This window comes from Dama dama, chromosome 14 (assembly GCF_033118175.1).
Source record: "Dama dama isolate Ldn47 chromosome 14, ASM3311817v1, whole genome shotgun sequence".
In the NCBI taxonomy this organism is placed as follows: domain Eukaryota; kingdom Metazoa; phylum Chordata; class Mammalia; order Artiodactyla; family Cervidae; genus Dama; species Dama dama.
Window position 1 is genome coordinate 36446908 of NC_083694.1, and position 26533 is coordinate 36473440.

General features: G+C 45.4%; 1 protein-coding gene across 1 annotated transcript; it reads left to right on the forward strand.

The window, feature by feature from the left end:
* The first annotated feature begins 138 nt into the window (after nucleotides 1-138).
* METTL13 (methyltransferase 13, eEF1A N-terminus and K55) lies at nucleotides 139-16281 on the forward strand. The gene is made up of 8 exons (XM_061160325.1): nucleotides 139-591; nucleotides 4076-4835; nucleotides 6125-6324; nucleotides 7682-7877; nucleotides 10001-10168; nucleotides 11461-11676; nucleotides 13898-14029; nucleotides 15808-16281. The coding sequence occupies exons 1-8, from the start codon at nucleotides 439-441 to the stop codon at nucleotides 16080-16082; spliced, it is 2100 nt and encodes a 699-aa protein (XP_061016308.1). The 5' UTR covers nucleotides 139-438; the 3' UTR covers nucleotides 16083-16281.
* Nucleotides 16282-26533: the final 10252 nt, after the last annotated feature.

The following is a 26533-nucleotide window of genomic DNA, read 5'->3' on the forward strand; positions in this document are numbered from 1 at the left end:
ATAAACGCGAGGAGCCAGCGACGAAGTCGCCGGTGTGAGGCGAGGTCGTTGCAGCCACTTAGGTGTCAGGAACGAAAATCACTGACCAATGAGCTGCTGGGATGGTCTGGGCAACCGACCAATCGCGAAGCCTCGCACCCGGATATGATAGCCGGTTCTGAAACCCAACTCTGAAAAAGTGTGAGGGGCTCCCCACGTGGGTCGGGGCACTGGGCGTGGATCAAGGGGCAAACGTTTATTAGGGTCAGTGTCTCGCGGGTGCGGTGGGCGTGTAAGGATCATCCCTTTGGATTTTGAGTTGGAAACAAATAAATGAGACTGTTTGTCCGTGGAAAGAATTCCCGCAGCGCTGTCCCGGAGTCAACGTGTGGGGAAGCCCCTCGGATGAAAACACACAGGGAGCAGGAATCTTGAAGACGCAGCTCGGGTAGTGGGAATATGAATCTCTTACCTAAAAGCTCTAAGGAGTTTGGCTCCGTTGACTATTGGGAGAAGTTCTTCCAGCAGCGAGGGAAAAAAGCTTTCGAGTGGTATGGAACCTACCTGGAACTGTGCGGGGTGCTGCACAAATACATCAAGCCCAGAGAAAAGGTAAGCGCGGCCTGGCAGCCCGGTGTGTGCTCTGGAAAGTAGGAACTGAAAACAGAAATCCTGCATTTGGTAGACCGTGACAGGCGCGGGGGCCCTAAGTGGGCCGGTATTTTCAGGATTTCATGCAACATTCCGGCTAAAAGGTAGTTACAAAATATCCTTCTACAGGTTTTTCAGATAACAGCTTCCACCCCCAGATCATTCTTGAATTAGTAACCTCACAGGAAGAATGAATTATTAAGTAGTGCAACCTCCTAGTGAGGTAGGTAGCTCCTCCTAGTGAAGAAAGTGTGCTTTTCTGTCACTGTGAATGCCCGGGGAACTGGTAGAATCCGTGGCTTTACTGATAAATTAATCTTTTACCAAATAGTTGTTGTGAGCCCACACTTTAAGGCGCTGTGCTCATCCCTTTAGCGGCAAATGTGTTGATATATAAACCGTGGGCACATTCCAGAAGTGATAAGTACAGTAATAGGTTGGACAGAGATGGGGTTGCACTGGAAGTAGGGAAAGAAGAGGGTAGGAAACGAACATTCAAGGAAGAAACTCTAAGAGCCAGATTTTATGTTGCGTGCTGCCTGTGTGTGTGTGTGTGTGTGTGTGTGTGTATTCAGTCACTGAGTTCTCATAATAAATTTCAAGGTGAGTGATACACGAATTCTACAGATGCAGAAACTGAGGCTCTGAGAGCCAGTTTCTTGCCCAAGATCATAAATGTAGCAAATGGTCATGTGGGGATTTAGACTTAGGCCTACCTAGCTTAAAAGCTTATGCAATTGTCACAGTACTATGCTTTTCCAGAGATGAGGCAGAATTTTGAAGGATCAAAATTGGGAGATTGCTCTGTAGAGAGGGAGGCAACAATTTGTGTTTTAAGTTTGGCTTCAGGAAATAGCAGAATATCATGAGTTGGAACCCAAGACATGAGTGGAATAGGATTATGCCAGACCTAGTTTTTTTTTTTTTTTTTTTTAACTTTTTGTGTTGGGATTCAGTTCAATTCAGTTCCGTCGCTCAGTTGTGCCCAACGTTTTGCAACCCCTAGAACTGCAGCATGCCAGGCTTCCCTGTTCATCACCAACTCCCAGAGCTTGCTCAAATTCATGTTCATCGAGTCGGTGATGCCATCCAACTATCTCATCCTCTGTTGTCCCCTTCTCCGTCTGCCTTCAATCTTTCCCAGCATCAGGGTCTTTTCCAATGAGTCATTTCTTCACATCAGGTGTCCAAAGTATTGGAGTTTCAGCTTCAGCATCAGTCCTTCCAATGAATATTCAGGACTGATTTCCTTTAGGATTGACTAGTTTGATCTCCTTGCAGTCCAAGGACTCTCCAAGAGTCTTCTCCAACACCACAGTTCAAAAGCATCAATTCTTCGGCGCTCAGCTTTCTTTGTAGTCCAAGTCTCACATCCATTCATGACTACTGGAAAAACCATAGCTTTGACTAGACAGACCTTTGTTGGTAAAGTAATGTCTCTGCTTTTTAATATGCTGTCTAGGTTGGTCATAGCTTTTCTTCCAAGGAGCAAACATCTTTTAATTTCATGGCTGCAGTCATCATCTGCAGTGATTTTGGAGCCCAAAATAAAGTCTGTCACTGTCTCCATTGTTTCCCCATCTATTTACCATGAAGTGATGGGACCAGATGCCATGATCTTAGTTTTCTGAATGTTGAGCTTTAAGCCAACTTTTTCACTCTCTTACACTTTCATCAAGAGGCTCTTCAGTTCCTCTTCACTTTCTGCCATAAGGGTGGTGTCATCTGCGTATCTGAGGTTATTGATATTTCTCTTGGCAATCTTGATTCCAGCTTGTGCTTCATCCAGCCCGGCATTTCTCATGATGTACTCTGCATATAAGTTAAATAAGCAGGGTGACAATATACAACTTTGACGTACTCCTTTCCCAATTTGGAACCAGTCTGTTGTTCCATGTCTGGTTCTAACCGTTGCTTCTTGACCTGCATACAGATTTCTCACAAAGTAGGTAAGGTGGTCTAGTATTCCCATCTCTTGAAGAATTTTCCATTGTTTGTTGTGATCTACACTGTCAAAGGACTTCCCTGGTGGCTCAGACGATAAAGCGTCTGTCTACAATGTGGGAGACCCAGGTTCGATCCCTGGATCGGGAAGATGCCCTGGAGAAGGAAATGGCAGCCCACTCCAGTACTCTTGCCTGGAAAATCCCATGGACGGAGGAGCCTGGTGGGCTACAGTCCGTGGGGTTGCAAAGAGATGGACACGACTGAGCGACTCTACCACCACCACACTGTCAAAGGCTTTGGTGTAGTCAATAAGACCCAAGTAGATATTTTCTGGAATGCTCTTGCTTTTTGCTATGGTCCAACGGATATTGGGAATTTGATCTCTGATTCCTCTGCTTTTTCTAAATCCAGTTTGATCATCTGGAAGTTCATGGTTCATGTACTGTTGAAGCTTGGCTTGGATAATTTTGAGCATTACTTTGCTAGTGTGTGAGATGAGTGCAATTGTGCAGTAGTCTGAACATTCTTTGGCATTGCCCTTCTTTGGGATTGGAATCAAAACTGACTTTTTCCAGTCCTGTGGCCACTACTTAGTTTTCCAAATTTGCTGTCATATTGAGTGCAGCACTTTCACAGGATCATCTTTTAGGATTTGAAATAGCTCAGCTCGAATTCCATTACCTCCACTAGCTTTGTGGAGTTGGTTCATCACTTAGCATCATAGTGATGCTTCCTAAGGCCCACTTGACTTCACATTCCAGGATGTCTGGCTCTAGGTGAGTGATCACACCATTGTGGTTATCTGGATCATGACGATCTTTTTTGTATAGTTCTTCTGTGTATTCTTGCCACCTAGGCGATTTAACAGTTTTGCAGTAGTTTCAGGTGAATAGCAAAGAGGACTCAGCCATGCATATACATTATCCCATATATGGGATATACAATACATATATACAATATACATACATTCCCCCAACTCCCCTGTCATCCAGGCTGCCACACAACATTGAGAAGAGTTCATGTAGTTTCATATAGTAGTTTCTTGTTGGTTATCCATTTTCAATATAGCAGTATATACATGTTCATTGCAAACTCTCAGATTATTCCTTGCCCCCATCCTTCCCCTTTGCAACCATAAGTACCTTCTCTAAGTCTGTGAGTCTCTTTCTGTTTTTAAGTTACATTTTCAACAGTAAAACAAATAGATTTCAGTCGTAACTACTGTATTTGGATTCTGTGACTTTCTATCAATTCTTGAGTAGTAAATGTTTGATTCAGAGAAAAGAACAACCATGGTTAGTTTGTTCCTGCACTTAATTAATAAAGGCTTGTTTCAGAGAAAAGAACAAGCCTGGTTAGTCGGCTTCTGTGTAACTTGCATTGTTATAGCTAAATGTGATTTGTTACTAGTGAGTTCCGATAGAGCCTAGAATCAACTCTGATGGCATTCTCATTCCTTTGCCTTGATTACCTCCATCTTGTTTTTTTTCCTCCCTAGGTGCTAGTGGTTGGGTGTGGTAACTCAGAGCTAAGTGAGCAGCTGTATGATGTGGGCTATCAGGATATAGTGAATATTGACATTAGCGAGGTCGTCATCAAGCAAATGAAGGAGCGCAATGCCAGCCGACGGCCCAGGATGAGCTTCTTGAAGATGGACATGACACAGATGGAGTTCCCCGACGCCTCGTTCCAGGTGGTGTTGGACAAGGGCACCCTGGACGCTGTCCTGACGGATGAGGAGGAGAAGACCCTGCAGCAGGTGGACAGGATGCTGGCTGAGGTTGGCCGTGTCCTGCAGGTGGGCGGTCGCTACCTCTGCATCTCCTTGGCTCAGGCTCACGTCCTGAAGAAAGCAGTGGGTCACTTCTCTCGGGAGGGGTGGATGGTGAGGGTGCACCAGGTGGCCAGCAGCCAGGAGCAGCTGTTGGAAGCAGAGCCTCGGTTCTCCCTGCCTGTCTTTGCCTTCATCATGACCAAGTTCAGGCCGGTCACTGGCTCTGCCCTTCAGATCTTTGAGCTGTGTGCTCAGGAGCAGGGCAAGCCTGTGCGGCTGGAGAGTGCCGAGCGGCTGGCCGAGGCGGTGCGGGAGCGGCAGCAATATGCCTGGCTCTGCAGCCAGCTGTACCGCAAGGCCGGGCTGGGGAGTGTGTCCCTGGACTTGTGCAATGGGGACACGGGGGAGCCACGCTACACCCTCCACGTGGTGGACAGCCCCACTGTGAAACCATCGCGGGACAATCATTTTGCCATTTTCATCAGTGAGTTGGGATTGCTCCCTCTCTTTCCTGAAGGGGGCTGGCTTACAGGGGCTGGATCTGGGGATTTGGTGGTTGGGTATGCCTTGGCTGGCTTGAACTTGCAGGGGGGCGGTACTTTGAGAGGTTAGACTGGCCACGGCATAAGGAAGGGGGAGCTGCCTGCTTGAATCTGAGGTTTATGTATTCCCATCTTCCATGGCAAAGGCCTGATCAGGTGTGAGAATGGGGTTGGTCTGTAGAAGGGAGAAGTAATACAGATACATTTAGGCAGGTCAAGCTGTTGTAGAGATGTTACTTTGTAACAGAGTAGTAGAAGCAAGAAGCCTTGTAGCCTGTGAGCAGCATGACCTGGGGAAGTCTCTATGCTTCTCTGCAGAGTTTATGCAAACAGGACAGAGTAGCAGCTGAAAAAGGGAGCTCTGGGACCAGGCTGGTTTCCATTCCTGGCTCAGTCCCTTCGGGATGCTACTGGACAAGTCAGTGTTCTTTCTGTGCCTCCGTTTTCTCCTCCATAAAGTGAGGTCGTAACTGTCTTCTGTAGTTGTGAGAAGCATAAAAGTTCTTAGAATAGTGCTTGGCACATGATAAGTTTTACAGACGTTAGTGTTGTTATTGAAAGGGGTAAATGATACCAGGTTCACCTTAGTAATGATCAACAGAGATAGTATGAGGAAATGCTTTTCACAAGTAGAATATTCTAGACAAATGTGAAGTATTGATACGTCATGCTGGTAATTGGTTTCCTAACGTGGAATCCATTTTTCCAAGTATTCCCTTATCCTAACTGTCCACCTAGCACAAATAGCACAGTGGATGTGAGCATGGATTCTGGGGCTGGACTGCCTGGGTTTGAGTCCTAGCTTTGCCAGTTACTAGCAGCGTGAACTTGGGCAAATACAGTAACTTCTGTGTCTTAATTTTCTCATTTAGAAAATGGAAATAGTAATAATGCTTCCTGCATCTTGGGCTCTTGTGAAGATTTGATTAGTTTCTGTTCGTAAACTGTTTGGAATCATGCCTGGCATGTAAGAAATGTTAGCATTATTACTATTTTTCTTACACTTGGTACTTGCCTCCCTCTCTTTACACACCCACACATTTTTTCACACTGGGTCCTGCCATGGGTCTGCTGGCAGTGGGCCTTGTGCACTAGGGAATTGATAGCCCCTCAGTAGGTCACAGTTGGAAGGGATGGCCTGGACAGGGGCTGGCTCTCTGCCACTTGGGGCATGTTGGTTGTGGGCTTGAACATTTCCTAGGACTCCCTGTCAACAAATGCCTCTTTCCAGTCCCCCAGGGTCGGGAGACCGAGTGGCTCTTTGGCATGGAGGAGGGCCGGAAGCAGCTGGCAGCCAGTGCTGGCTTCAGGAGGCTGATCACAGTGGCCCTTCACCGAGGTCAGCAGTATGAAGGCATGGACAGCATCCAGGCTGAGCTGTCGGCCAGAGTCATGGAGCTGGCCCCGGCTGGGATGCCCGCCCAGCTGCAGGTAAGAAGGCTTGGGTAGCAGCTTTCAGGGTCTCTGGAGAAGTCATATTAACAGGAAGGCAGAGCTTGTCTTGGAAGAAGCTAGGACTAGGGTCTGTGACCTTAGACTGTTTCCGGAGGGCATATCAGCAGCTGAGAGCTAAGTGGGTAGAAATTATGTCCCAGGCAGTGAGCGGAAGGTGAGTGATTGCCTTTATTGAGACCCATAGTAGCATTTGTCTGCAGAGCCTCTTGGACAGCATGAAGGAAGTCTCCACCTCCAGCTCCTCACACTGTGGATTACTCCTAATGCACTTTGCACAGGATTTCCTTGGCCATTTTGCTTCTTAGAACCATCATTGTGTGAGGGAGAATGGGAAAGGGCCAAAAGAACTCACCTTCATTTTCAGAATATTAACTCTGTGGGTTTGATGTTTTACTAGGAAGGAAACTGAAGGTTTTTGCCAACATGGTGATATGGTATTATCAGTTGACACTGTCTGTCTTGTGCTATCCTGGTCATAAGACAGTGTGATTGACTTTACTGCAAGGACTTTATAGAAAAATTTATCCCTCTTGGTAGATGGGAAAGACAACCCACCTGGAGTCTCAGTGCTCTAGTAACAGACCTGGGAAGAAGAAGCCCGTCTCCTGGGTTCTCAGCCTGTGACTCTGACAGATTAGTGAGTCTGCGATGCTTCCTGAAGACTGGGGTTAGTGTCATTAGAGAGAGCCAGAGCTTGTGGGAAGGTTCTTTTGTGAGTTTTCTCTCAAAGTTTGGAGTTCCTCATGATGATTAAATATTCTTGTAAGTCTTTAAAAAGAATTAAATGTGGAGATTGGGAAAGGAATGGAAAAGTTTAGGGGGAAATGTATTTTTTTTCCTCATTTGTTTTTTTCCTGTTTAGTAAAATGCAGGAAAAAGATGAGACTCACTGGGGGAAGGGAGAAATTTCTTCAAATTTGGAGAGGTTGCTTTGCCCAGGGATTTTGGTACCTTTATCCCAGCTCACATTCCTTCTCTCACGGTTCTGGCCCCTCTGCAGGATTGCTTCTCACTTTCACTGTCTTGGACTCTTGAAAGTCCTTTTAGGAATTACTCTTGAGAAACTCCTGTTTTTCTTGTGGAGAACCAACTGCATTTCACTAATGGTTTGAGGAATCTTTATTCAGTTGGTTTTTGAAAAGATGGATTAAGCTATTTGAGATCTAGTCAAATGCCCCAGAAAAGTACTTTGACGGAGTGGCGAATCTTTGGAGTCGTTGCTACACAGGACCTTGGTGTGGGGATTCCTCACAGAGACACAAAGGCAAGGGATTAGACTTTCATCTTTCTCAATGGAGCTGGCAGTTCGACCACAGCTCTGCTGTTCTTTCAGGTGCCCTTCCTGTCTGTGGGTGGGGACATTGGGGTCCGGATCGTTCAGCACCAAGACCGCAGCCCCTTGAGCGGCGACTACGTCATCGAGGACGTGCAGGGAGATGACAAGCGTTACTTCCGGCGGCTCATCTTCCTCAGCAACAGGAACGTGGTGCAGTCAGAAGCCAGGCTGCTGCAGGATGTGTCTCACAGAGGTGAGGCATCATGGACGTGGTGGCGGTGTCCCTGTGGATGTGATGTGGACAACGTGGGGTGGCCAGAAAGACTTGGGAGCTTGGCGGAGTTGTAGGACAGACCTGGATATCTGTGACCAGAGGCACATGGCTCCGTGGAGCATCCTCCTATCTTCAGGGCTCTTAGGGTGTGAGTGGTGATGAACAGAAGGGAGGTCGATCTTCTCTTCTTGAGCAAAGCCTGGCTCTAAAATGATAAGGAGCGGGGTGCGGTGGTTTACCAAATAAATGTGATCATCGCCTTAATGCCTGGAGTTCAGAGACCACCTATTTTATGAGTTGCTCCATATGCATCTGTATATTAATTCGGTAGGCCTGCTCTCCTCCTTACAGCCACCTCCTAGCACCTGGTTTACAGGATTGTAGAGTTGGTGGGTGCCCTAGATGTCACCTAGTCCAGTGCTGTCCAGTAGAACTTTCTGCAGTGAAGGGAATATTTAATACCCGTGTGGACGCTGAGCATTAGGAACATGGCTGGTATGACTAAAGAGCTGCACCTTTAATCTTATTTATTTCCAATGAACTTATATTTAAATGTAAATAGACACAGGTAGCCAGGGTTACAGGCTTGGGAGGGGTAGATCCAGACCATGTTCTCTAGGATCCCTTTTAAGTGGTCTCCTGGGTGCTGCTCAGAAACACCCCCTAAAGGGGAAAGCAGTCATTTGTTTCACCTGCTATTTTCTCCGGTGTATATATTTGTACTTCAAAAGCAATACTTGCTTATTGTAATCAGTTCACAAATCAGATGTATAGAGTGGAAGTGAATGCGCCTCCCCTCCACCTCTCCAGTATAATTTCCCAGAGACTCAGGCTTGGAATCTGAAATTGGCTTTTCTGATTCTTGGAAGTTTCCTTTGCTTTCCTGTTGGCAAGGCCATCTGGAAGGAGAGTGAAAAGAGAGAGTTCAGAACCTCATGAGGTCCTGGGTTTGCCCAGAGCTCAGGGTCAGGTGACTCTCTGCAGGACAGTTTTCTCTTGAGGGGTGTCCCCTGGTCAAGTGCACCCGTGTTTGCTGGGTTCCCAAGCTGTTGTTGGGTCACTTGAGGCGCAGGTTGGTTCAGCTTCATCTCACAAAAAAAATCAGTAAAATTGCTTCAAAGAAGATATTCCCCTCCAATTAGGGTTTCAAGTTTTTTCCCCCCACTGTTGTCAGGATCCTAGTCTTCTTACCATCACTTAATTCTCATGGGAATGATTTTCCTAAGGGAGTATTGGTGAGAAGAAGGAGAATGTGTTAAAAAGTGATTTAACCTTTCTGATTGTTAATGTGAAATCAGGCTGCCCCTCACACATTGGTGCCCAATGCTGCTGTGGAGTGCAGCTGGTCCCTAGGAAAATGGCAAAACCAGCAGCTCACTGTGTCCTGGTGCAGTTGAGAGAGTAGGGAGAGGAAATGTAAAGGGACCTTTTGTAGGATTTTCTGTAGGATTGCCCTTCTGTGAACATTTGTGATGTCCTTGTCCACTGGGGTGGTGTGCATTACCATCTGTGTGATACAGTTGAAAGATGGTAGGTGTTGGAGACAGGCAGTCCCACATTCAAATCCTAGCTGCACTGCCAGATTTTCTATCTGCCGAGAATTGGAATAAGAGGGTTGTTACAAAAGCTACAGGAGTAAGAGTCCTGGTACGGTAACTGGCACAGAGGCAGTAATTGGTAACTTTAAGTTCCTTTCCGCTTAAAAAAACTCATGAATAAGCTCTCCTGTGAGCGGCTTTATGTTTCCTAAAGAAGTTCTAGCACCCCTCACTCAAGTATTCCCAGTGTTCTCAGTCTTTGGGTGTTTTCTTTGCCACTTCCCTTTTCTGACACCCTGGCACATGTTACATGTTGGACCACCAACTCTTTGGGGAAAAAAGCCACAAATTGTACTGTTTGCTAATTTCTGTGCATGAAAATGGCCACCACGGCCAGACTTCAAGCTGCCAACACGTCGCCCAGTTCACAGAACGCCTGCCTATCTCACCGTTGGTTCCCAAGTCCCAGTCAGCCAGCTGCAGCACACTGCTGATCGTGTGCCTTACTTTCTAAGAAGTGGCATACCTCACACACAACCTCATTCGTCTCTGTCTCTGATCTAGCCCAGAAGAAACGGAAAAAGGACAGGAAGAAGCATCGGCCTGCTGATACCTCAGAGGACCTCCCTGCAGCTCCGGGGCAGTCTGTTGATAAGAGTTACCTGTGCTGCGAACACCACAAAGCCATGATTGCCGGCCTTGCGCTGCTGAAAAACCCGGAGCTGCTTCTAGGTGAGGAGATCACCACAGCCTTCCACAGTAGGAAATGTGTAAGATAACAGATGTTATCAGGGTTGGCTGCTTTGCAGCTTAAGAACCATGATTACAGATCAACAGATTCACATATATTCATGTCTTTCTTATTCCCAACTGTCTTCTGCATCATTCATGAACATCCAAGTAACTTTTCCCACAAACTCGAATTGTAATCTTAAAACAGACATATGTGCTGATAGCTATATTTTTTCTTCTATTCATTTATTTAAAAATTAGTGTAAAATTAACTACAGTTTTAAAAATTAATGTATAAAATATCTTCAGTGAAATCTATAAAGTGAACGGATCTTAAGTTGTTCAGCTTGATGAATTTTTGCATATCCATATACCCCTATAATCAGATAGAACATTTAAAAGTCACATTTCCGGAGAAATACCTGTGTATTTTAGGAAAATTTCTGGCTTTTCAGTGATGCATTATTTGAGTGCCAGATGTAATTCTTTCTTGAATTTCTGCTCTTAAAAAAATCTATAATATAGGTAATACAGTCATAGCCTTACCACTGATAATAGGTTAGGCTCTGACCACAGGAGCAAAAATATTTGTTTCTGTCCACTCTGTACCTGTCTTCCCCCCAAAGTCCCTGAGTATGTCCTGCTGAAATACCCTATACTCGTGATCTGTCTTGGTGCTGTGTGTGTCCCTGGATTCTCAGTTGTTACATTTAATCCTCAGGTTTCTCTCTTTTTGGTGATTCTTTCTTGTTTCATATCTTCTTTCATCCCCTGTTTCTCTGAACTTGAGTGTAGGGTTTGGGCTTTTGTTTTCCTGTGACTTCTGGAACTTGGATGGATTTCCTTCACTTGGTGGATGTGTCTTCTTAAAGGTAGCTGTGGCCTTTGAGTTGAAAGCTGGGCAGAGGGCATCACATCTACACGCCCTGTGATCATGGACAAGATGTTGTCCATTGTCCCTCCCGTTTCCTAGAAGGGTTTAATGATGCTGATGGTGGGGATTATTGCTGTAATGTCAGCTGAGGGCTTTGCGATGTTTGAGGAACCATAATAATAACATACTGATTGCTCTTCTGGAACTAGTAAAGGAAGGATCATGAGGCCAGGGTTGAGTTTACATATGTTAAATTGACTTCTGAATTTCTAGAAAGAGACAAGGGAGGCCAAGCCTCTAAATCTTGTATCTTCTAGCCAGAGCGAACAATCTGACTGTCTCTTTTGTCCTCCCTAAGGCTGGCGCAGAACTTTACAGTGAGCAGATGGTAACATGATGGTTTTATTCTTTATTACAGAGACCCCCCTGGCACTGTTGGTGGTAGGCCTGGGTGGGGGCAGCCTCCCTCTCTTTATCCACGATCATTTCCCAAAGTCCTGCATCCATGCTGTGGAGATCGACCCCTCTATGTTGGAAGTAGCCACCCAGTGGTTCGGCTTTTGCCAGAGCGACCGGATGAAGGTCCACATCGCAGATGGCCTCGACTTTATAACCAGCCTGGCAGAAGAAGAAGGTACTACTGTTGGAGAATTTGGAGAGGTGTTGAGGAAAGATTGATCCAAGGTTGTCAGGCCTGCAAGGGCCCGTAGGATTCATCTTTAAGAGATACAAGCATCATCCCAGTCTTTCACCTGTTGATTTGTTCCCTCATTTGTTGACATATTTATTCAGTAAATATAGAGTGTCTTTCATATGCTCAGTGCTGTTAGGGGTTAGGCTATGGCAACAAGTAAAACAGACTGTTTCCTGCCCTCATCATGCTAAAAAATCAGTGGGCTTCTCTTCTGAATCTCTTCTGACTCTGTGACCTTGCCACCACCTCATCATCCCAAGAAAGTCAGTGTCTGGAGCTGAGTGAGGTAAAGGAGAAGAAATGTTGGGGGTGTGTGTTGGGAGATGTGTTCTGTAAATCTTTCAGCTCGAGGTGAAGCCAGAAATGGAGTAAAACATCATTCATGTAGAGGAGTGGTTCTAAGCCCCCGGGGTGTTTGGCAATGTCAGCAGGCATTTTTTGGTTGTAAAAGCACACCCTTACCATTAGGTAGGGGTGCTTCAGGCATAATAGTGGGTGGAGACCAAGGATGCTGCTAAACATCCTACAGTGCACAGGATAGCTGCTGATGATAAAGAATGATCTGGTCCAAATGTCAGTAGTGCTAAGCTTAAACCCTGATGCAGGTGTTAGTGGGAATTCCAGTAGCCCTGCTGCTGCTGGGATTAAGGCTCTGTTTTTCTGTAATAATTTGTATCCCAGACTTGGACAAAAGGCATGTTAGTGTGTTCTAATAGCTCTGCTGATGCTTTTGCAACTTAATGTATAGGCTTCTGGTGACTGATGTTTTGCAGAGTGTGAGCCCCTTAAGGAGAAGTTAGGTTGGTTCAGTCCTGCATGACCCTGGGGAGTCAGGCCACCCACCCTTCCTAGTCTGCTCATTCTGTAATAGTTGCTCTGGTTCTCGCTGGGTTAGAGCATTTTCTAGGAAGGGTGTGGCAAAACGGGATGCCCGGGGTGAGTATTTTGGTGCTGGGATAGACAGATGCTGCCTTAATTGCAAAGTGAGCTGAACTCTGTCAGAGTTTCCCAGATTTGCTCTCTGAGGCTGCGGCCAGTGTGGGGGCCCAGACCCAGGATAGCTAATACATGTGAAAGCACTTAAAACAGTGCCAGGCTTGTGGTAGGTACTCAGTCCAGGACGTGCTGCTGTGGTTAGGACCTCTAAACCAGATCTGAACAGCCCTGGCCTTTGTCTCTAACAACAACCCTTCAGGTTGTTGGAGGACTCTGCCACACGTGGGGGCCATGGCTGTCCTTGGACTTTGATGAGCCAACGTGTTCTGCTCTTAAAGAAACCAAAATCAAATCTGTGCTATGAACAGTGATGGGCATGTTGTAGTCCTAAGTAAATATATATTGATTATTGAATAATCATTAACACTGTCTCAGTTTGCTAAAAACCAGTTGTTCATATTGTAGGCCTACCCCTTGCAAAACCTAACATTCTAGTAAGGAGTGGAACAGATTCATCATCAGTTCTTTCTCACCCATTGAACAAATCCCTTCTTTCTTGAGCCAATAATTGTTCAAGTAACTAGAAAAGATTTGCTGACTTTAGTTTGAGAATATTTTTCTCCTAGGAGGCAACATATGCTGTTTCCAGAGTTAAGTTAAAGATACCATGTGCTGGGTCAGCCCTTACAGGCAGAGGCAGCTGCTTCATCTAGATCAGTGGTTCTCATCTCTGACTGTTTCTCAGATCACCCGAGGAGCTTAAGAAAAGTACCAGAGGCTTCTCACTTCCTGTCCCATCTGTTCTTCACCCCAGGAGTTTTTAATTCCGTTGTTCAGGAGTGGAGCCCAGGTTCTCTGAGTATTTAGAATTTTCCCATTGGACTGTAGTGTCCTGCCAGGGTTGAAAATCACTGGTATAGCTGGACTCTGAATAATGATCCTGTTGGAGTGGACCCCAGAAATGTGTGTCTGTGGAAAGGGCTTTAAAATGTAGAGGAAGATGAGATGATGACACCATCTTAGACACGGGCACTCCCAGCAGAGCCCTGATGAGGTAACTGTTCTGGACTGTGACTTTGGTGCCCTTAGGCACCACATCCTCCATGTCATTCCTGTTGACTTAGCCAACTCTGCCTACCACAGGTCGCAGAGGAAATGTGGAGGAATGTGAATGGTGTTATTTTATCCAGCAAAAACCAGAGACTTGTCTGCTTCTCTTTCCCAGCACGGCCTCAATACGACGTCATAATGTTCGATGTGGACAGTAAGGACCCAACTCTGGGAATGAGCTGTCCACCCCCAGCATTTGTGGCCCAGCTTTTCCTGCAGAAGGTCAAAAGCATCTTGACTCCTGAAGGTATGAAGAACAGAAGGTGGCAAGGGAGAAGGGATGGGCCCTTTAGAAAGATTTTCTTTCTAATGAAAAATGCACGTTAAGTGTGTAGCTTGATTGGTTTTCCCAGATTGAACACACCCGTTTACCAGCACCTCTACAAACCTCTTACCTCCTTTCAATAACTTGTCCTCCTCTCAAGGATAATCACCAGCCTCACTTCTTTTTTAATAGTTTTATTGATCTCTTTTTGGCTGGGTCTTCGTTGCTGCGCTTGGGCTTTCTGTAGTTGCAGAGAATGAGGGCTGCTCTTTTTTGTGGTGCATGGGCTTTTCACTGTGGTGGCTTCTCGTGTTGTAGAGCATGGGCTCTACAGCACAGGCTTGATAGTCTTGGCGCAGGGGCTTAGTTGCTCCACAGCGTGTGGGATCTTCACGGACCAGAGATCAAACCCATGTCCCTTGCATTGGCAGGCAGATTCTTTGTTTTTGTTTTTTTTTTGGCAGGCAGATTCTTAATCCACTGAGCCACCAGGGAAGCCCACCATCCTCACTTCTATCAGCACAGCTTAGTTTTATCCATATGGAATGTTCTCTCTTTTCTTTCGCTCAACATGATGTTTGTGAGGTTCGCTCATGGTGTTGTATTGACATCGTTCCTTTTTATTGCTCTGGTGTATCACTCGGTGACTACCGTGATTAGGTTATCCCTTCCGCTGTTGGCATTAGGGTTTTTTCTTTTCCGAGGATTTAATAGGAGGTACTGCCATTAACCAGTACTCTTGCCTGGAAAATCCCATGGACGGAGGAGCCTGGTAGGCTGCAGTCCATGGGGTCGCGAAGAGTCAGACATGACTGAGTGACTTCACTTTCACTTTTCACTTTCATGCATTGGAGAAGGAAATGGCAACCCACTCCAGTGTTCTTGCCTGGAGAATCCCAGGGACAGGGGAGTCTGGTGGGCTGCCGTCTATGGGGTCGCACAGAGTCGGACACGACTGAAGTGACTTAGCAGCAGCAACTGCCATTAACATTCTGGTAGATGCCTTTTGGTGAAGTGTGTGTGCAGATCTATTGGGCATAGATGTGGGGTTGTAATTGTTGGATCACAGATTATGCATTTATTCTGTTTGTAGATGCAATCACACACAGTGTCACAAAGCAGTTGTACTATTAGCAGTTCACATCCCTGCCAGCATGTGATGCTAGCAACCCCACATGTCCTGGACTGGGCAGTATGCTTTTTCATCTTCAGAGCCGCCTGTTTTCAGGTTAGGAAACTGAGGTAGAGACTTGCCAGAGTGACACACGATTAGACTTAGGTCTCCAACCCAGGTCTTTATGACTTAAAAGCTGGAGCTGTTAATCCATATGTTCACAACCTCCCAGGTGTTTTGATTTGGTTTGCAAACAGTTGATTTAGAACCTTTATTGTCACAAATAAAAGTATGTGTTATATATGTCAGGAATATAATTTCTCTCTGAAATTGATACTAATTACTTGGTGGTATTAATTTCTTCTTTCTCAAAGCAATTCTTTGTGAAACAGAGGCATGGAGAATGGTCATATTTGGTAGTAGCACAAGAGAGCAAGAAATGAGTTTGAAACCTTCTTATGGTTCATACGTCCCCTAACTCCTTCTCTTTCTTCATATGCTGTGTGTTCTTGGCACAGTCACTGCTGCCATGGATGTGTCCCTTGCTCCACCTCCCTGGATCAGGAATGGCTGTATTCCTCAGAGCAGAACCTTGTCTCCGGTGTTCCCTGAACCACGGTCATTCTCTTCCTTTCTCACCCTGCAGGTGTCTTTATCCTCAACCTCGTGTGCCGAGACCTGGGGCTAAAGGACTCAGTGCTGGCCGGGCTTAAGGCGGTGTTCCCCCTCCTGTATGTCCGGCGAATTGAGGATGAAGTCAATGAGATCTTATTCTGTCAGCTGCACTCTGAGCGCAAACTCGCTACACCAGAGCTCCTGGAAATGGCCCGGGCCTTGGAGCAGACCCTGAGGAAGCCCGGAAGGGGCTGGGATGACACGTATGTCCTGTCAGACATGCTCAACACTGTGAAGATCGTGTGAGTGTCCGGACCAGGCAGCCCTCTCAGCTTCCTGCCAGACTGACCTCAGGCTGCTGGCCTGCCAGAGACTGAAGAAATACAATGTGCATTAAGCCTCGTATTTTTCTTAGTTTCATACTCATCTACGTGCACCCTCCTGCTCGTGAGGTGGCCTGAAGGTCTGGGAGAATAAAAAAGTCTTTGCTCTGCTGTCCTCTTCAGTACTGCTTGGGTTGATCACCTTGGCTTCCTGTGCCACGTCCTTGAGTAGGTTCCCTGCTGGAGCTCCAGCAGGCGTGATGCTTAACAAGTGTGTCCCAAGCTCCTTAGGACTGGAGACACCATACGTGATTACCAGTTTGCTTTGCTTTTTCCCTCTCTTGGTCCTATAGGAACCATCTCAAGTGAGATAGACAGTAAAGCATTTTGTGCCAAAAGACTATAAATAGGGTAGCCTCCCTATAGATGTGAGATAGATTTAAGAGAGCATCTACTTTGTCTCCCTGGAGATGAAACTGCTGCTGACATGCTCCTATGTTTTAAAAATCTGGTAATGCACTCCTCTCTTTTTTTCAATTTTTTTATTAAACTTTTAATTTTATATTGGAATATAGCCAGTTAGCAATGTTGTGATGGTTTCAGGTGGACAGCAAAGGGACTCAGCCATATACATATAGGTATCCATTCTCTCCTAAACTTGCCTCCCCTCCAGGCTGCCACATAACCTGGAGTAGAGTTCCCTGTGCCATACAGTAGGTCCTTGTTGGTTATCCATTTTAAATATAGCAGTGGGTACCTGTGCATCCCAGACTTCCTAACTATCCCTTCCCTCATCCTTCCCACTGCAACCATTAAGTTCAACCCACTCTAACTTTTCTCATAGCCCAAGCCATCTATTCTGTTCCCCCAGAGGGAGTGAATGTACCTGGCCCCATGACCTCATGTGTCAGAGTCAGCAGTCTGAAGTCTCTTCTATTGGTTTAGTCACATTTACTGAGTGGCAGCTACATGCCAGACTCACTGTAAAAAGTTGTAGTGGAAGTAAAGATGTTTAAGAATGGCCAGAAAGCACAAATTAGTAATAAAAATGAACATGTTCCAGGAACATTTCTAAGTGAGTGATTCAATACACTGTCTCATGTAATTTCAGATAAAGGATAGTTAAACCAAAACTGCATCTAACCTGAATCTCACTTAAGCCAATTGAAACTATTATGCCAGTTCATCTCTTCTAATAGTAAGTAAGCCAAGACTAACTTAATAGCAGTGCTATGGGAAATCCACCACCCCAATTCCTCTCCCCACAGGCCCTTTAAATGGACTCTACCCTTTTGAGGCAAAGCATATTTCAAAACTGTGTTGTCATCCTTACACAGTTTGCAGCCTGTTGAGAAGTCCATATGTGCAGAATAATGTTTTTAGATCACATCCATTAGAAATACTAGGTCTTCTTCAGGAGAGGGTCTTCCCTGGCACCATGTAATGGGAAGGTCATCTCCTGGCTTGCCTTCTACCCCAAGGGACTCAGCTTTGGCATCCTCCATTGTTTTCTAGTTTGTAAACTCACCCGGTATTAGGATAGGTTATAGAGGGTCTGAGTTGGAGGGTCCTGTCTGACTGCCCTGCAGTCAGACCACCCTCTAGTGCTGTGCAGACTTTCAACAGCACACTTGGTGGTATAGCCAAGCTAGAGAATTACCAGAATGATGACGGAGTCTCAACTATGTCTTAGGAAGAGTAGTCCAAGGAATTGGGCTCACTGCAGAGAAGCATTTGAGGTGGGAAGAGGCACTCAGGGGCGATGATAATCGTTTTAAATTTTTGAAAGACTGGGTATGTAAGACGAGTAAGGTTGGTTACATGTGTCTGTCAAGGCTGAAGGCTTCCCTGGTGGCTCAGATGGTAAAGAGTATGCCTGCAAAGCAGGGGACCTGGGTTCAGTCCCTGGTCAGGAAGCTCCCCTGGAGAAGGAAATGGGAATCCACTCCAGCATTCTTGCCTGGAAAATCCCATGGATGGAGGAGCCTGGCAGGCTACAGTGCATGGGGTTGCAAAGAGTTGGACACAACTGAGCAACTAACACACTAAAGGCTGAAGAAAGACCAATGGGCAGAATTTATAGTTGGGCATCTTTCAGCTTAATTTCCTAGAAGATTTGTGCTGACAGAGACCACTGTGTTCACCAGGACATGTGATTCAAGCTTTTCTCAAACTGTAGACTAACTTTGCTCAGTGTGGCTCGCTAAGTTGTGAGGAAAGGGTTTTGTGTGTACAAGGCAATGCCATTAGCTATATGCCATCTTTCTCTTTGGAGAGCTATTCACCTTTGTGTGGGTGTATGTGTTTGTGGGAGTGGTGTTTCATTTTATTACATATTTTAAAAACTGAAGTGTAACTGACACATTATACTACTTTTAGGTGTACAACACAATGATTCAATATTTGTATATATTGTGAAATGATCACAGTATGCTATTCACTTTTGCATTGATGCAAATGGGTCTTTATAAGAATTTTACCTAACTTAGGCATATGAAGGGCTTCCCAGGTGGCTCAGTAGTAAGAAGTATATTTCTCCGTCTGCCTGGAGAAATATACCGTATTCATGGATTGGAAGAATCAATATTGTCAAAATGACTATACTACCCAAAGCAATCTATAGATTCAATGCAATCCCTATCAAGCTACCAATGGTATTCTTCACAGAACTAGAACAAATAATTTCACAATTTGTATGGAAATACAGAAAAACCTCGAATAGCCAAAGCAATCTTGAGAAAGAAGAATGGAACTGGAGGAATCAACCTGCCTGACTTCAGTCTCTACTACAAAGCCACAGTCATCAAGACAGAATGGTACTGGCACAAAGACAGAAATATAGATCAATGGAACAAAATAGAAAGCCTAGAGATAAATCCACGAACCTATGGACACCTTATCTTCGACAAAGGAGGCAAGGATATACAATGGAAAAAAGAAAATCTCTTTAACAAGTGGTGCTGGGAAAACTGGTCAACCACTTGTAAAAGAATGAAACTAGAACACTTTCTAACACCATACACAAAAATAAACTCAAAATGGATTAAAGACCTAAATGTAAGACCAGAAACTATAAAACTCCTAGAAGAGAACATAGGCAAAACACTCTCTGACATAAATCACAGCAGGATCCTCTATGACCCACCTCCCAGAATATTGGGAATAAAAGCAAAAATAAACAAATGGGACCTAATTAAACTTAAAAGGTTTTGCACAACAAAGGAAACTATAAGCAAGGTGAAAAGACAGCCTTCAGAATAGGAGAAAATAATAGCAAACGAAGCAAGAGACAAAGGATTAATCTCAAAAATATACAAGCAACTCCAGCTCAATTCCAGAAAAATAAATGACCCAATCAAAAAATGGGCCAAAGAACTAAACAGACATTTCTCCAAAGAAGACATACAGATGGCTAACAAACACATGAAAAGATGCTCAACAGCACTCATTATCAGAGAAATGCAAATCAAAACCACAATGAGGTACCATTATACGCCAGTCAGGATGGTTGCTATCCAAAAGTCTACAAGCAATAAATGCTGGAAAGGGTGTGGAGAAAAGGGAACCCTCTTACACTGTTGGTGGGAATGCAAACTAGTACGGCCGCTATGGAGAACAGTGTGGAGATTTCTTTAAAAACTGGAAATAGAACTGCCATATGACCCAGCAATCCCACTCCTGGGCATACACACTGAGGAAACCAGATCTGAAAGAGACATGTGCACCCCAATGTTCATCACAGCACTGTTTATAATAGCCAGGACATGGAAGCAGCCTAGATGCCCATCAGCAGATGAATGGATAAGGAAGCTGTGGTACATATACACCATGGAATATTACTCAGCCATTAAAAAGAATTCATTTGAATCAGTTCTAATGAGATGGATGAAACTGGAGCCCATTATATGGAGTGAAGTAAGCCAGAAAGATAAAGACCAATACAGTATACTAATGCATATATATGGAATTTAGAAAGATGGTAACAATAACCCTATATGCAAAACAGAAAAAGAGACACAGATGTACAGAACAGACTTTTGGACTCCACGGGAGAAGGCGAGGGTGGGACGTTTCGAGAGAACAGCATCGAAATATGTATTATCAAGGGTGAAACAGATCACCAGCCCAGGTTGGATGCATGAGACAAGTGCTCGGGGCTGGTGCACTGGGAAGACCCAGAGGGATGGGATGGGGAGGGAGGGGGGATCTGGATGGGGAATACATGTAAATCCATAGCTGATTCATGTCAATGTATGGCAAAACCCACTACAATATTGTAAAGTAATTAGCCTCCAACTAATAAAAATAAATGGGGGAAAAAAAAAAAAGTATCCATCTGCCAAACAAGAGATAGCTTTGATCCCTGGGTCAGGAAGATCCCCTGGAGAAGGATGGCAACCCATCCCAGTATTCTTGCCTGGACAATCCCATGGACAGAGGAGTCTGGAAGGCTACAGTCCATGGGGTCACAAAGAGTTGGACGCAAGTGAGCGACTAAACAACAACAAAGGCATATGAGCTCTGGAGGATAGGAAAGTTTGTAAAGTCAAATTCCTTCCAGATCAGGCAAGTAACAAGTGTGTGAAGTGAGCCAGGTGTAAAACAGAAAGGCTCAGATAAGGCCTACTGTGAACCAGAGAATAAATGCCCTATCGAAAGGTGGCAGCTGTGCTTCCAGCTGAGCGTTGTCTTTCAGGAGTGTTAGATCTTTTAAGAGACCTCAGAAATCCTGAGTGGATATGTGTGTGTGAATATTAAAGTGTTGGCCAATCAGAACCCGTCTTCAAGCCATATTCATCCAGTTGGCCGGTCACTTTCCACTGCACAGGACGGTCTGCGGAGCACTTGAGAATCTGGTATACATACAGTGAGCATAAAACAAAAAACAAGCTGATAGCTACCAGTCTCAGAAGTCTGGAAAAGTTGCATCCTGAGTTATGACCTACATTTTCTTCAGTGAGGCTGGTCCCCATCACCTCAGGGATAGTGTACAATTAAAGTTCCCAGTTTAAACCAGTCAGTCCTAAAGGAAATAAGTCGTGAATATTCATTGGAAGGACTGATGCTGAAGCTGAAGCTCCAATACTTTGGCCACCTGATGCGAAGAACTGACTAATTGGAAAAGACCCTGATGCTGGGAAAGATGGAAGACAGGAGGAGAAGGGGACGGCAGAGGATGAGATGGTTGGATGGTATCACTGACTCGATGGACATGAGTTTGAGCAAGTTCCAGGAGTTGGTGATGGACAGGAAAGCCTGGCATGGTGCAGTCCATTGGGTCGCAAAATGACTGAGCAACTGAACTGAAGTGAAACTTCCCAGGACTATCAGAGAAGTGAATGTGAGTATATCACCTGACAACACCATCACCTCCCTGACCAAGACACATTCTGCAACAATGTAAAGCTGCTGAGGCTGGCTCTAGCTACCCTCACCCTCACCCCACCATCAAGTTTTCAGTGTGTGTCTCCAGTATGCCTTCATGGTTCAGCTTGGTGACAGCTACTTCTTGAGTCCCTCTTCTTATAGATAAACTAGTAGTTCTCAGCTTTATGTTGATAGCAGAACGTGTGGTCAGTCGCAAATTCGTGTCTGGCTTTTTGCGACCCTCATAGCCTGAATCCCACCAGGCTCCTCTGTCCATGGGATTTTCCAGGCAAGAATACTGGAGTGGGTTGCCTTTCTCTCCAAGGGATCTTCCCAACCCAGGGATAGAACCTGCATTTCCTGTGTCTCCTGCATTGCAGGTGGATTCTTTACTGCTGAGCCATCAGGTAAGCCCAGATAGGCAGAAAAATGGTCCCCAAAGACATCCTCATCCTAAGTCCAGCAACCCGGGAATATGTTACATTACTTGGCTAGAGGAATTAGGCAGCAGAAGGAGTTGACGTTGCTAACCAGCTGACTCTAATATATGGAGATTTTCCTAGATTATCCAGGTGGGCCTAACATAATCACAACAGTCTTTAGATGTGGGTAAGCGAGGCAGTAAAGCCAAATCAGTGTGACATGATAAATACTTGGCTGGCTTTGATGATGGAAGAACTCAGAAAGCCTCTAGAAGCTGGAAGAGGTAAGAAAGCCATTTCTCCTCTAGAAACTCCAGTAAGGAACGCAAATCAGCAGATAATTTAGTCCAGAGAAATTTCTAACTTCTGCACTGTAGACCTATAAGGTAATAAGTTTGGATTGTTTGAGCCACTAAGTTTGTGGTAGATTGTTATAGCAACAATAGGAACCTAAGAGAGATGTGTGTGATATAAGCTTTTAAAATCTACTCATTTGGCCACTCTCAAATATGCAATACAGTATTATTCCTGGAGAAGGAAATGGCAACCCACTCCAGTATTCTTGCCAGGAGAATTCCATGGACAGAGGAGCCTGGCAGGCAACAGTCCATGGGATCACAAAGAGTTGGACACGACTGAGCAACTAACACTAATACAGTATTATTAACTATGTTGTCCATTACATGCCCATGACTTGCTTATTTTTTTTTTTGACTTGCTTACTTTTTAACTGAAAGTTTATGTCTTTTGACCCCCATTTTGCCACCACTGCAGTCTCTTTTCCCCTGCCCCTCTGCCTCTGGCATCCATCAGTCTGTCCTCTGCATCTACGAGCTTGTTTTCCTGTTTTTAGATTGCACCTCTGGGTGAGACTACATGATAATTTATCTTTCTTTGCCTGACTTATTTCACTGAGCATAATGCCCTCAATTTCCGTCCTTGTTGCAAATGGCACTACTTCATTCTTTTGTTTTAATGACTGATGTTCCATCGTACGTGTGTGTGTATGTCGCATCTCTATCCTTTCATTCATCAGTGGACACAGGTTGTTCCATGTGTTGGTTACTGTTAAATAATGCTGCAGTGGACATGGCAGTGCATCAGAATTTTACAAAAGCTTTCTCAGTGATAATGTTGTGCAGCCAAAGTTGAAGCCCACTGAGGAGTAGGTTCTATGAGTGGCTGTGTTCTGAGGTCAGGGGGAGTGTTAGTTGCCCAGTCTTGTCCGACTCTCTGCGACCCCATGGACTATAGCCCACAAGGCTCCTCTGTCCATGGGGATTCTCCAGGCAAGAAAACTGGAGTGGGTTGCCATTCCCTTCTCCAGGAGATCTTCCCAACCCAGGATTGAACCCAGGTTCCTGTATTGCAGGTGGATTCTTTACCATCTGAGCCCCCAGGGAAGCCCTAACTGATGGGATGTTATTCTCATCAGTGACTATAGCTTAGCTCTGAGATACAAGCAGAAACTGTCCCTTGGTAACTGGACTGTGGTCTCTCACCTTGTCTTGGAAAAACACCCTGTGGTTTGCCTTTATTCCCGTTCACAATATTCTGATATCATGTGTGGGTCCCCTCCCCTTTCCCCCAACCACCATACTTAGTGCTCCAACTCTGACACCAACTCTGTGATACAATTCAATTCAAATCTGACACTGTCTTTCTGGGGTTAGTGCACACCACGCAAGACTGTCCCCTGACCCCGCTTCAGATCCCATCTCCACATTGCAAGTCCAGGTTGTCACCTGTGCTTCTGATGAATTAATGAGCTTCCCCGATGGCTCAGCAGGAAACACAGGAGACGCAGGTTCAATCCCTGGATTGGGAAGATCCCCTGGAGAAGGAAATGGCAACCCACTCCAGTATTCTTGCCTGGAAAACCCCAGGACAAAGGAGACTGGCAGGCTATAGCCCAAAGGGTCGCAAAGAGTCGAGCACAACTAAATACACAGGCATGGCAGTCTAATCAACTGGCTGTACACTGAGGTTCTTATGACCCTCTCCTCAGGTTTGATCATTGGTCAGAGAGCCTCACAGAACTCGGGAAAGCAGTTTGCTTAGATAACCAGTTTATTATAAAAAGAATACCACTCAGAACAGCCGGATAGAAACGCTACACAGAGCAAGGTTTGTGGGAAGGCTGTGGGGCTCCACGCCCTCTCTGGGCAGCCCCCCTCCTTGTATCTCCATGTGTTCGCCCACCCAAAGGCGCTCAGAGCCCTGCACTCATGGGAGCTTTTGGAGCCCTCATCATGGCGGCACCAGCGATTACTAACCCTCCATTCCCCAGTGGGTGGGGGTGGGGCTGGGGATGAAAGTTCCTAGCTTCTATCATATCAAGGCTTTATTACTCCAAGACCCAGGTTCTTGGAGTCTTTAATCAACAAAAATGAGCAGGAGGCCTGACAAAAATTTCAGGCAAGTCTTTACTGGAATTTGTGTTGCAGCAGGAGGGAGTGAGGACAAGTAACAGGTGCCTGGCTCAGTCTCCAAAAGGGCAAGCTGGTCTCTTGAAGAGGGTGAAGGTTGGGGCTGATTGCGGTTCAGGCTGGAGGGGTGGCTTAGGTGGTCTGCCCACCCCTTAGTGGGGCTGTGTGCAGGAATCATGCACAATCCCCTGCTTCTGTTCCTGGCTCATCAGAAGTGGCAGTTGGGTTTTGGTCTTTTTGTATCTTGTTAATAACTTGTCCCAACTGCACATGCAGGCAGTTATTTTTAGTTCCTTATAGTTTCTTTGTATTCTGTTGCTCCAGGAGATGTGTGTCCAGGTGCAAGCACTGCAGTTAAAGATCCTGGGTCCCAGCCTGCCTCAGCTTGGTCTTTCTGAGGCCTAGCTCTCATGCAGGTGCCTACCAAGAGCCACTTCTTAGAATGAAAAATTATCCTATAATACCCAGGAAATGGCAGCAGTTTTAGGAACTCTATGGCAAGTACCAATGGCAACTCTATGGCAGGTCAGAGACCAATATGAGTCTGTGTGTGCTCAGTCCTGTCTTAACTCTTTGAGGCCCCATGAACTGTAGCCCACCAGGCTCCTCTGTCCTTGGAATTTTCCAGTAAGAATACTGGAGTGGGTTGCTATTTTCTTCTCCAGAGAATCTCCCCAACCCAGGCCTGCATTGGCAGGTGGATTCTTTACCACGGCACCACCTGGAAAGAGACTTATATTACCATTTCACACACCTGTACACTGGTGCACACTTCAGCTCTTTGCCCTTGGAGTGGAGGACAGTAGGATGAGAAGGTTGGCTGTGCTAAGGGATGATTTCCTCCATGGAGCACAGTGGCCACTCTCTCCACTGTACTGGGCCTCAGCAAGCATCCTAAGGACTGCTTAATAAAATCCTTGAGTAAGTCATAGGTAATCCAGTTTTCTCTTGTGGCTTGGCTTGCCATTTGGTTTTTTACAAATTTGTCCACCAGTAATGGTCAACAAGAAGTAGAATTCTTTTGTAAAATATTTCTTTATTTTTGGCTGTGCTGGGTCTCTGTTGGTGCATTCGGACTACTCTCTAATGGCAGGTGTGTGGGCCTCTCATTGCAGGGGCTTGGCTTGTGGAGCATGGGCTTAGTTGCGGGGCAGCATGTGGAACCTTCTCAGACTGGGGATCCACCCCATGTCTCCTGCGTTTGCAGGATTCTTAACCACTGGAACACCAGGGAAATCCAGAAGTAGACTTCTTTTTGTTACACTTATTTTTAATTGAAGTCTAATTGCATTACAGTATTGTGTTAGTTTCTGCCAAGCATCAACATGAATCAGTCATAGGTACACATATGTCCTTGACTCTCCCTCCCCCTTCCCTCCCCATCCCACCTTGCTACGAACTGAAAATTTTAAGTTGGGATTTTCTTTTTTATACTCAATAGGCTTTTTTTTTTTGAGAGGCTGCTCTGTGCCAGACACCATGTTCTTGGTAAGGATCCGTGGAGGAAAGAGATACAACTTCTGTTGTTACAAGCCTCACTAACAAATTGCAAGACCTGGATGAATTCTGGAACCCGCGCCCTGCCTCCCGCTCCCCCATGTACTTAAAGAGTGAGGAATGTACAGAAGACGCCCAGGTGTTTGGTAAGTCCTCTTAGATCCTTATTAGGACAACAGGAAAGAGTCAAGTCTCCGTAAACGTGCCCCCCTTAAAATGACTGAAGGTGTGGCCGACTGTTTCGTTTTGTTTTTTTTTTTTTTTCCTAGCTCCCGTCTGAGCTGGTTCCTATACTTCCCAGTAGATGGCGCTAGAAATCACATTTAAGTTCTGGGGTGGCTACAAAATTTCCTTGGGAGAGCCAGATGTCTTTCAAGAACTTGTTCTACCCAAACCACATTTCCTGCTTTTTTTCTCTCGTGTCTGACAGACTCCTCCATTGCCTATTTTTCTCTCTCTACCCAATACCCTACCCACTCTGCTCTTTCATCATCTTTTTTTTTTTTCCCCTTCCCATGGATATAGAGAGACTGATTTTTCTCCAGGCAAGGAGGTCTGCAATGGTGGAGCATTGCATAGAGGGAGGAACCCCTTTGCCCAGCATCCCTGATTTTAGAAACAATGGTTGAAAGTGGAGCAATGGGATAATTCTAACAGCTTAAAGCTAGGAAGCATATAAGAAATAAAACTGTAACAATACTCACCTGGGCATGTCAAAT

Bases quoted from the DNA above. Each gene is read 5' to 3' on its own strand.
- METTL13 (XM_061160325.1), top strand. From the start codon at position 439: ATGAATCTCTTACCTAAAAGCTCTAAGGAGTTTGGCTCCGTTGACTAT. The intron at 592-4,075 runs GTAAGCGCGGCC...TTTCCTCCCTAG, and splicing joins ACATCAAGCCCAGAGAAAAG to GTGCTAGTGGTTGGGTGTGG. The intron at 4,836-6,124 runs GTGAGTTGGGAT...GCCTCTTTCCAG, and splicing joins TCATTTTGCCATTTTCATCA to TCCCCCAGGGTCGGGAGACC.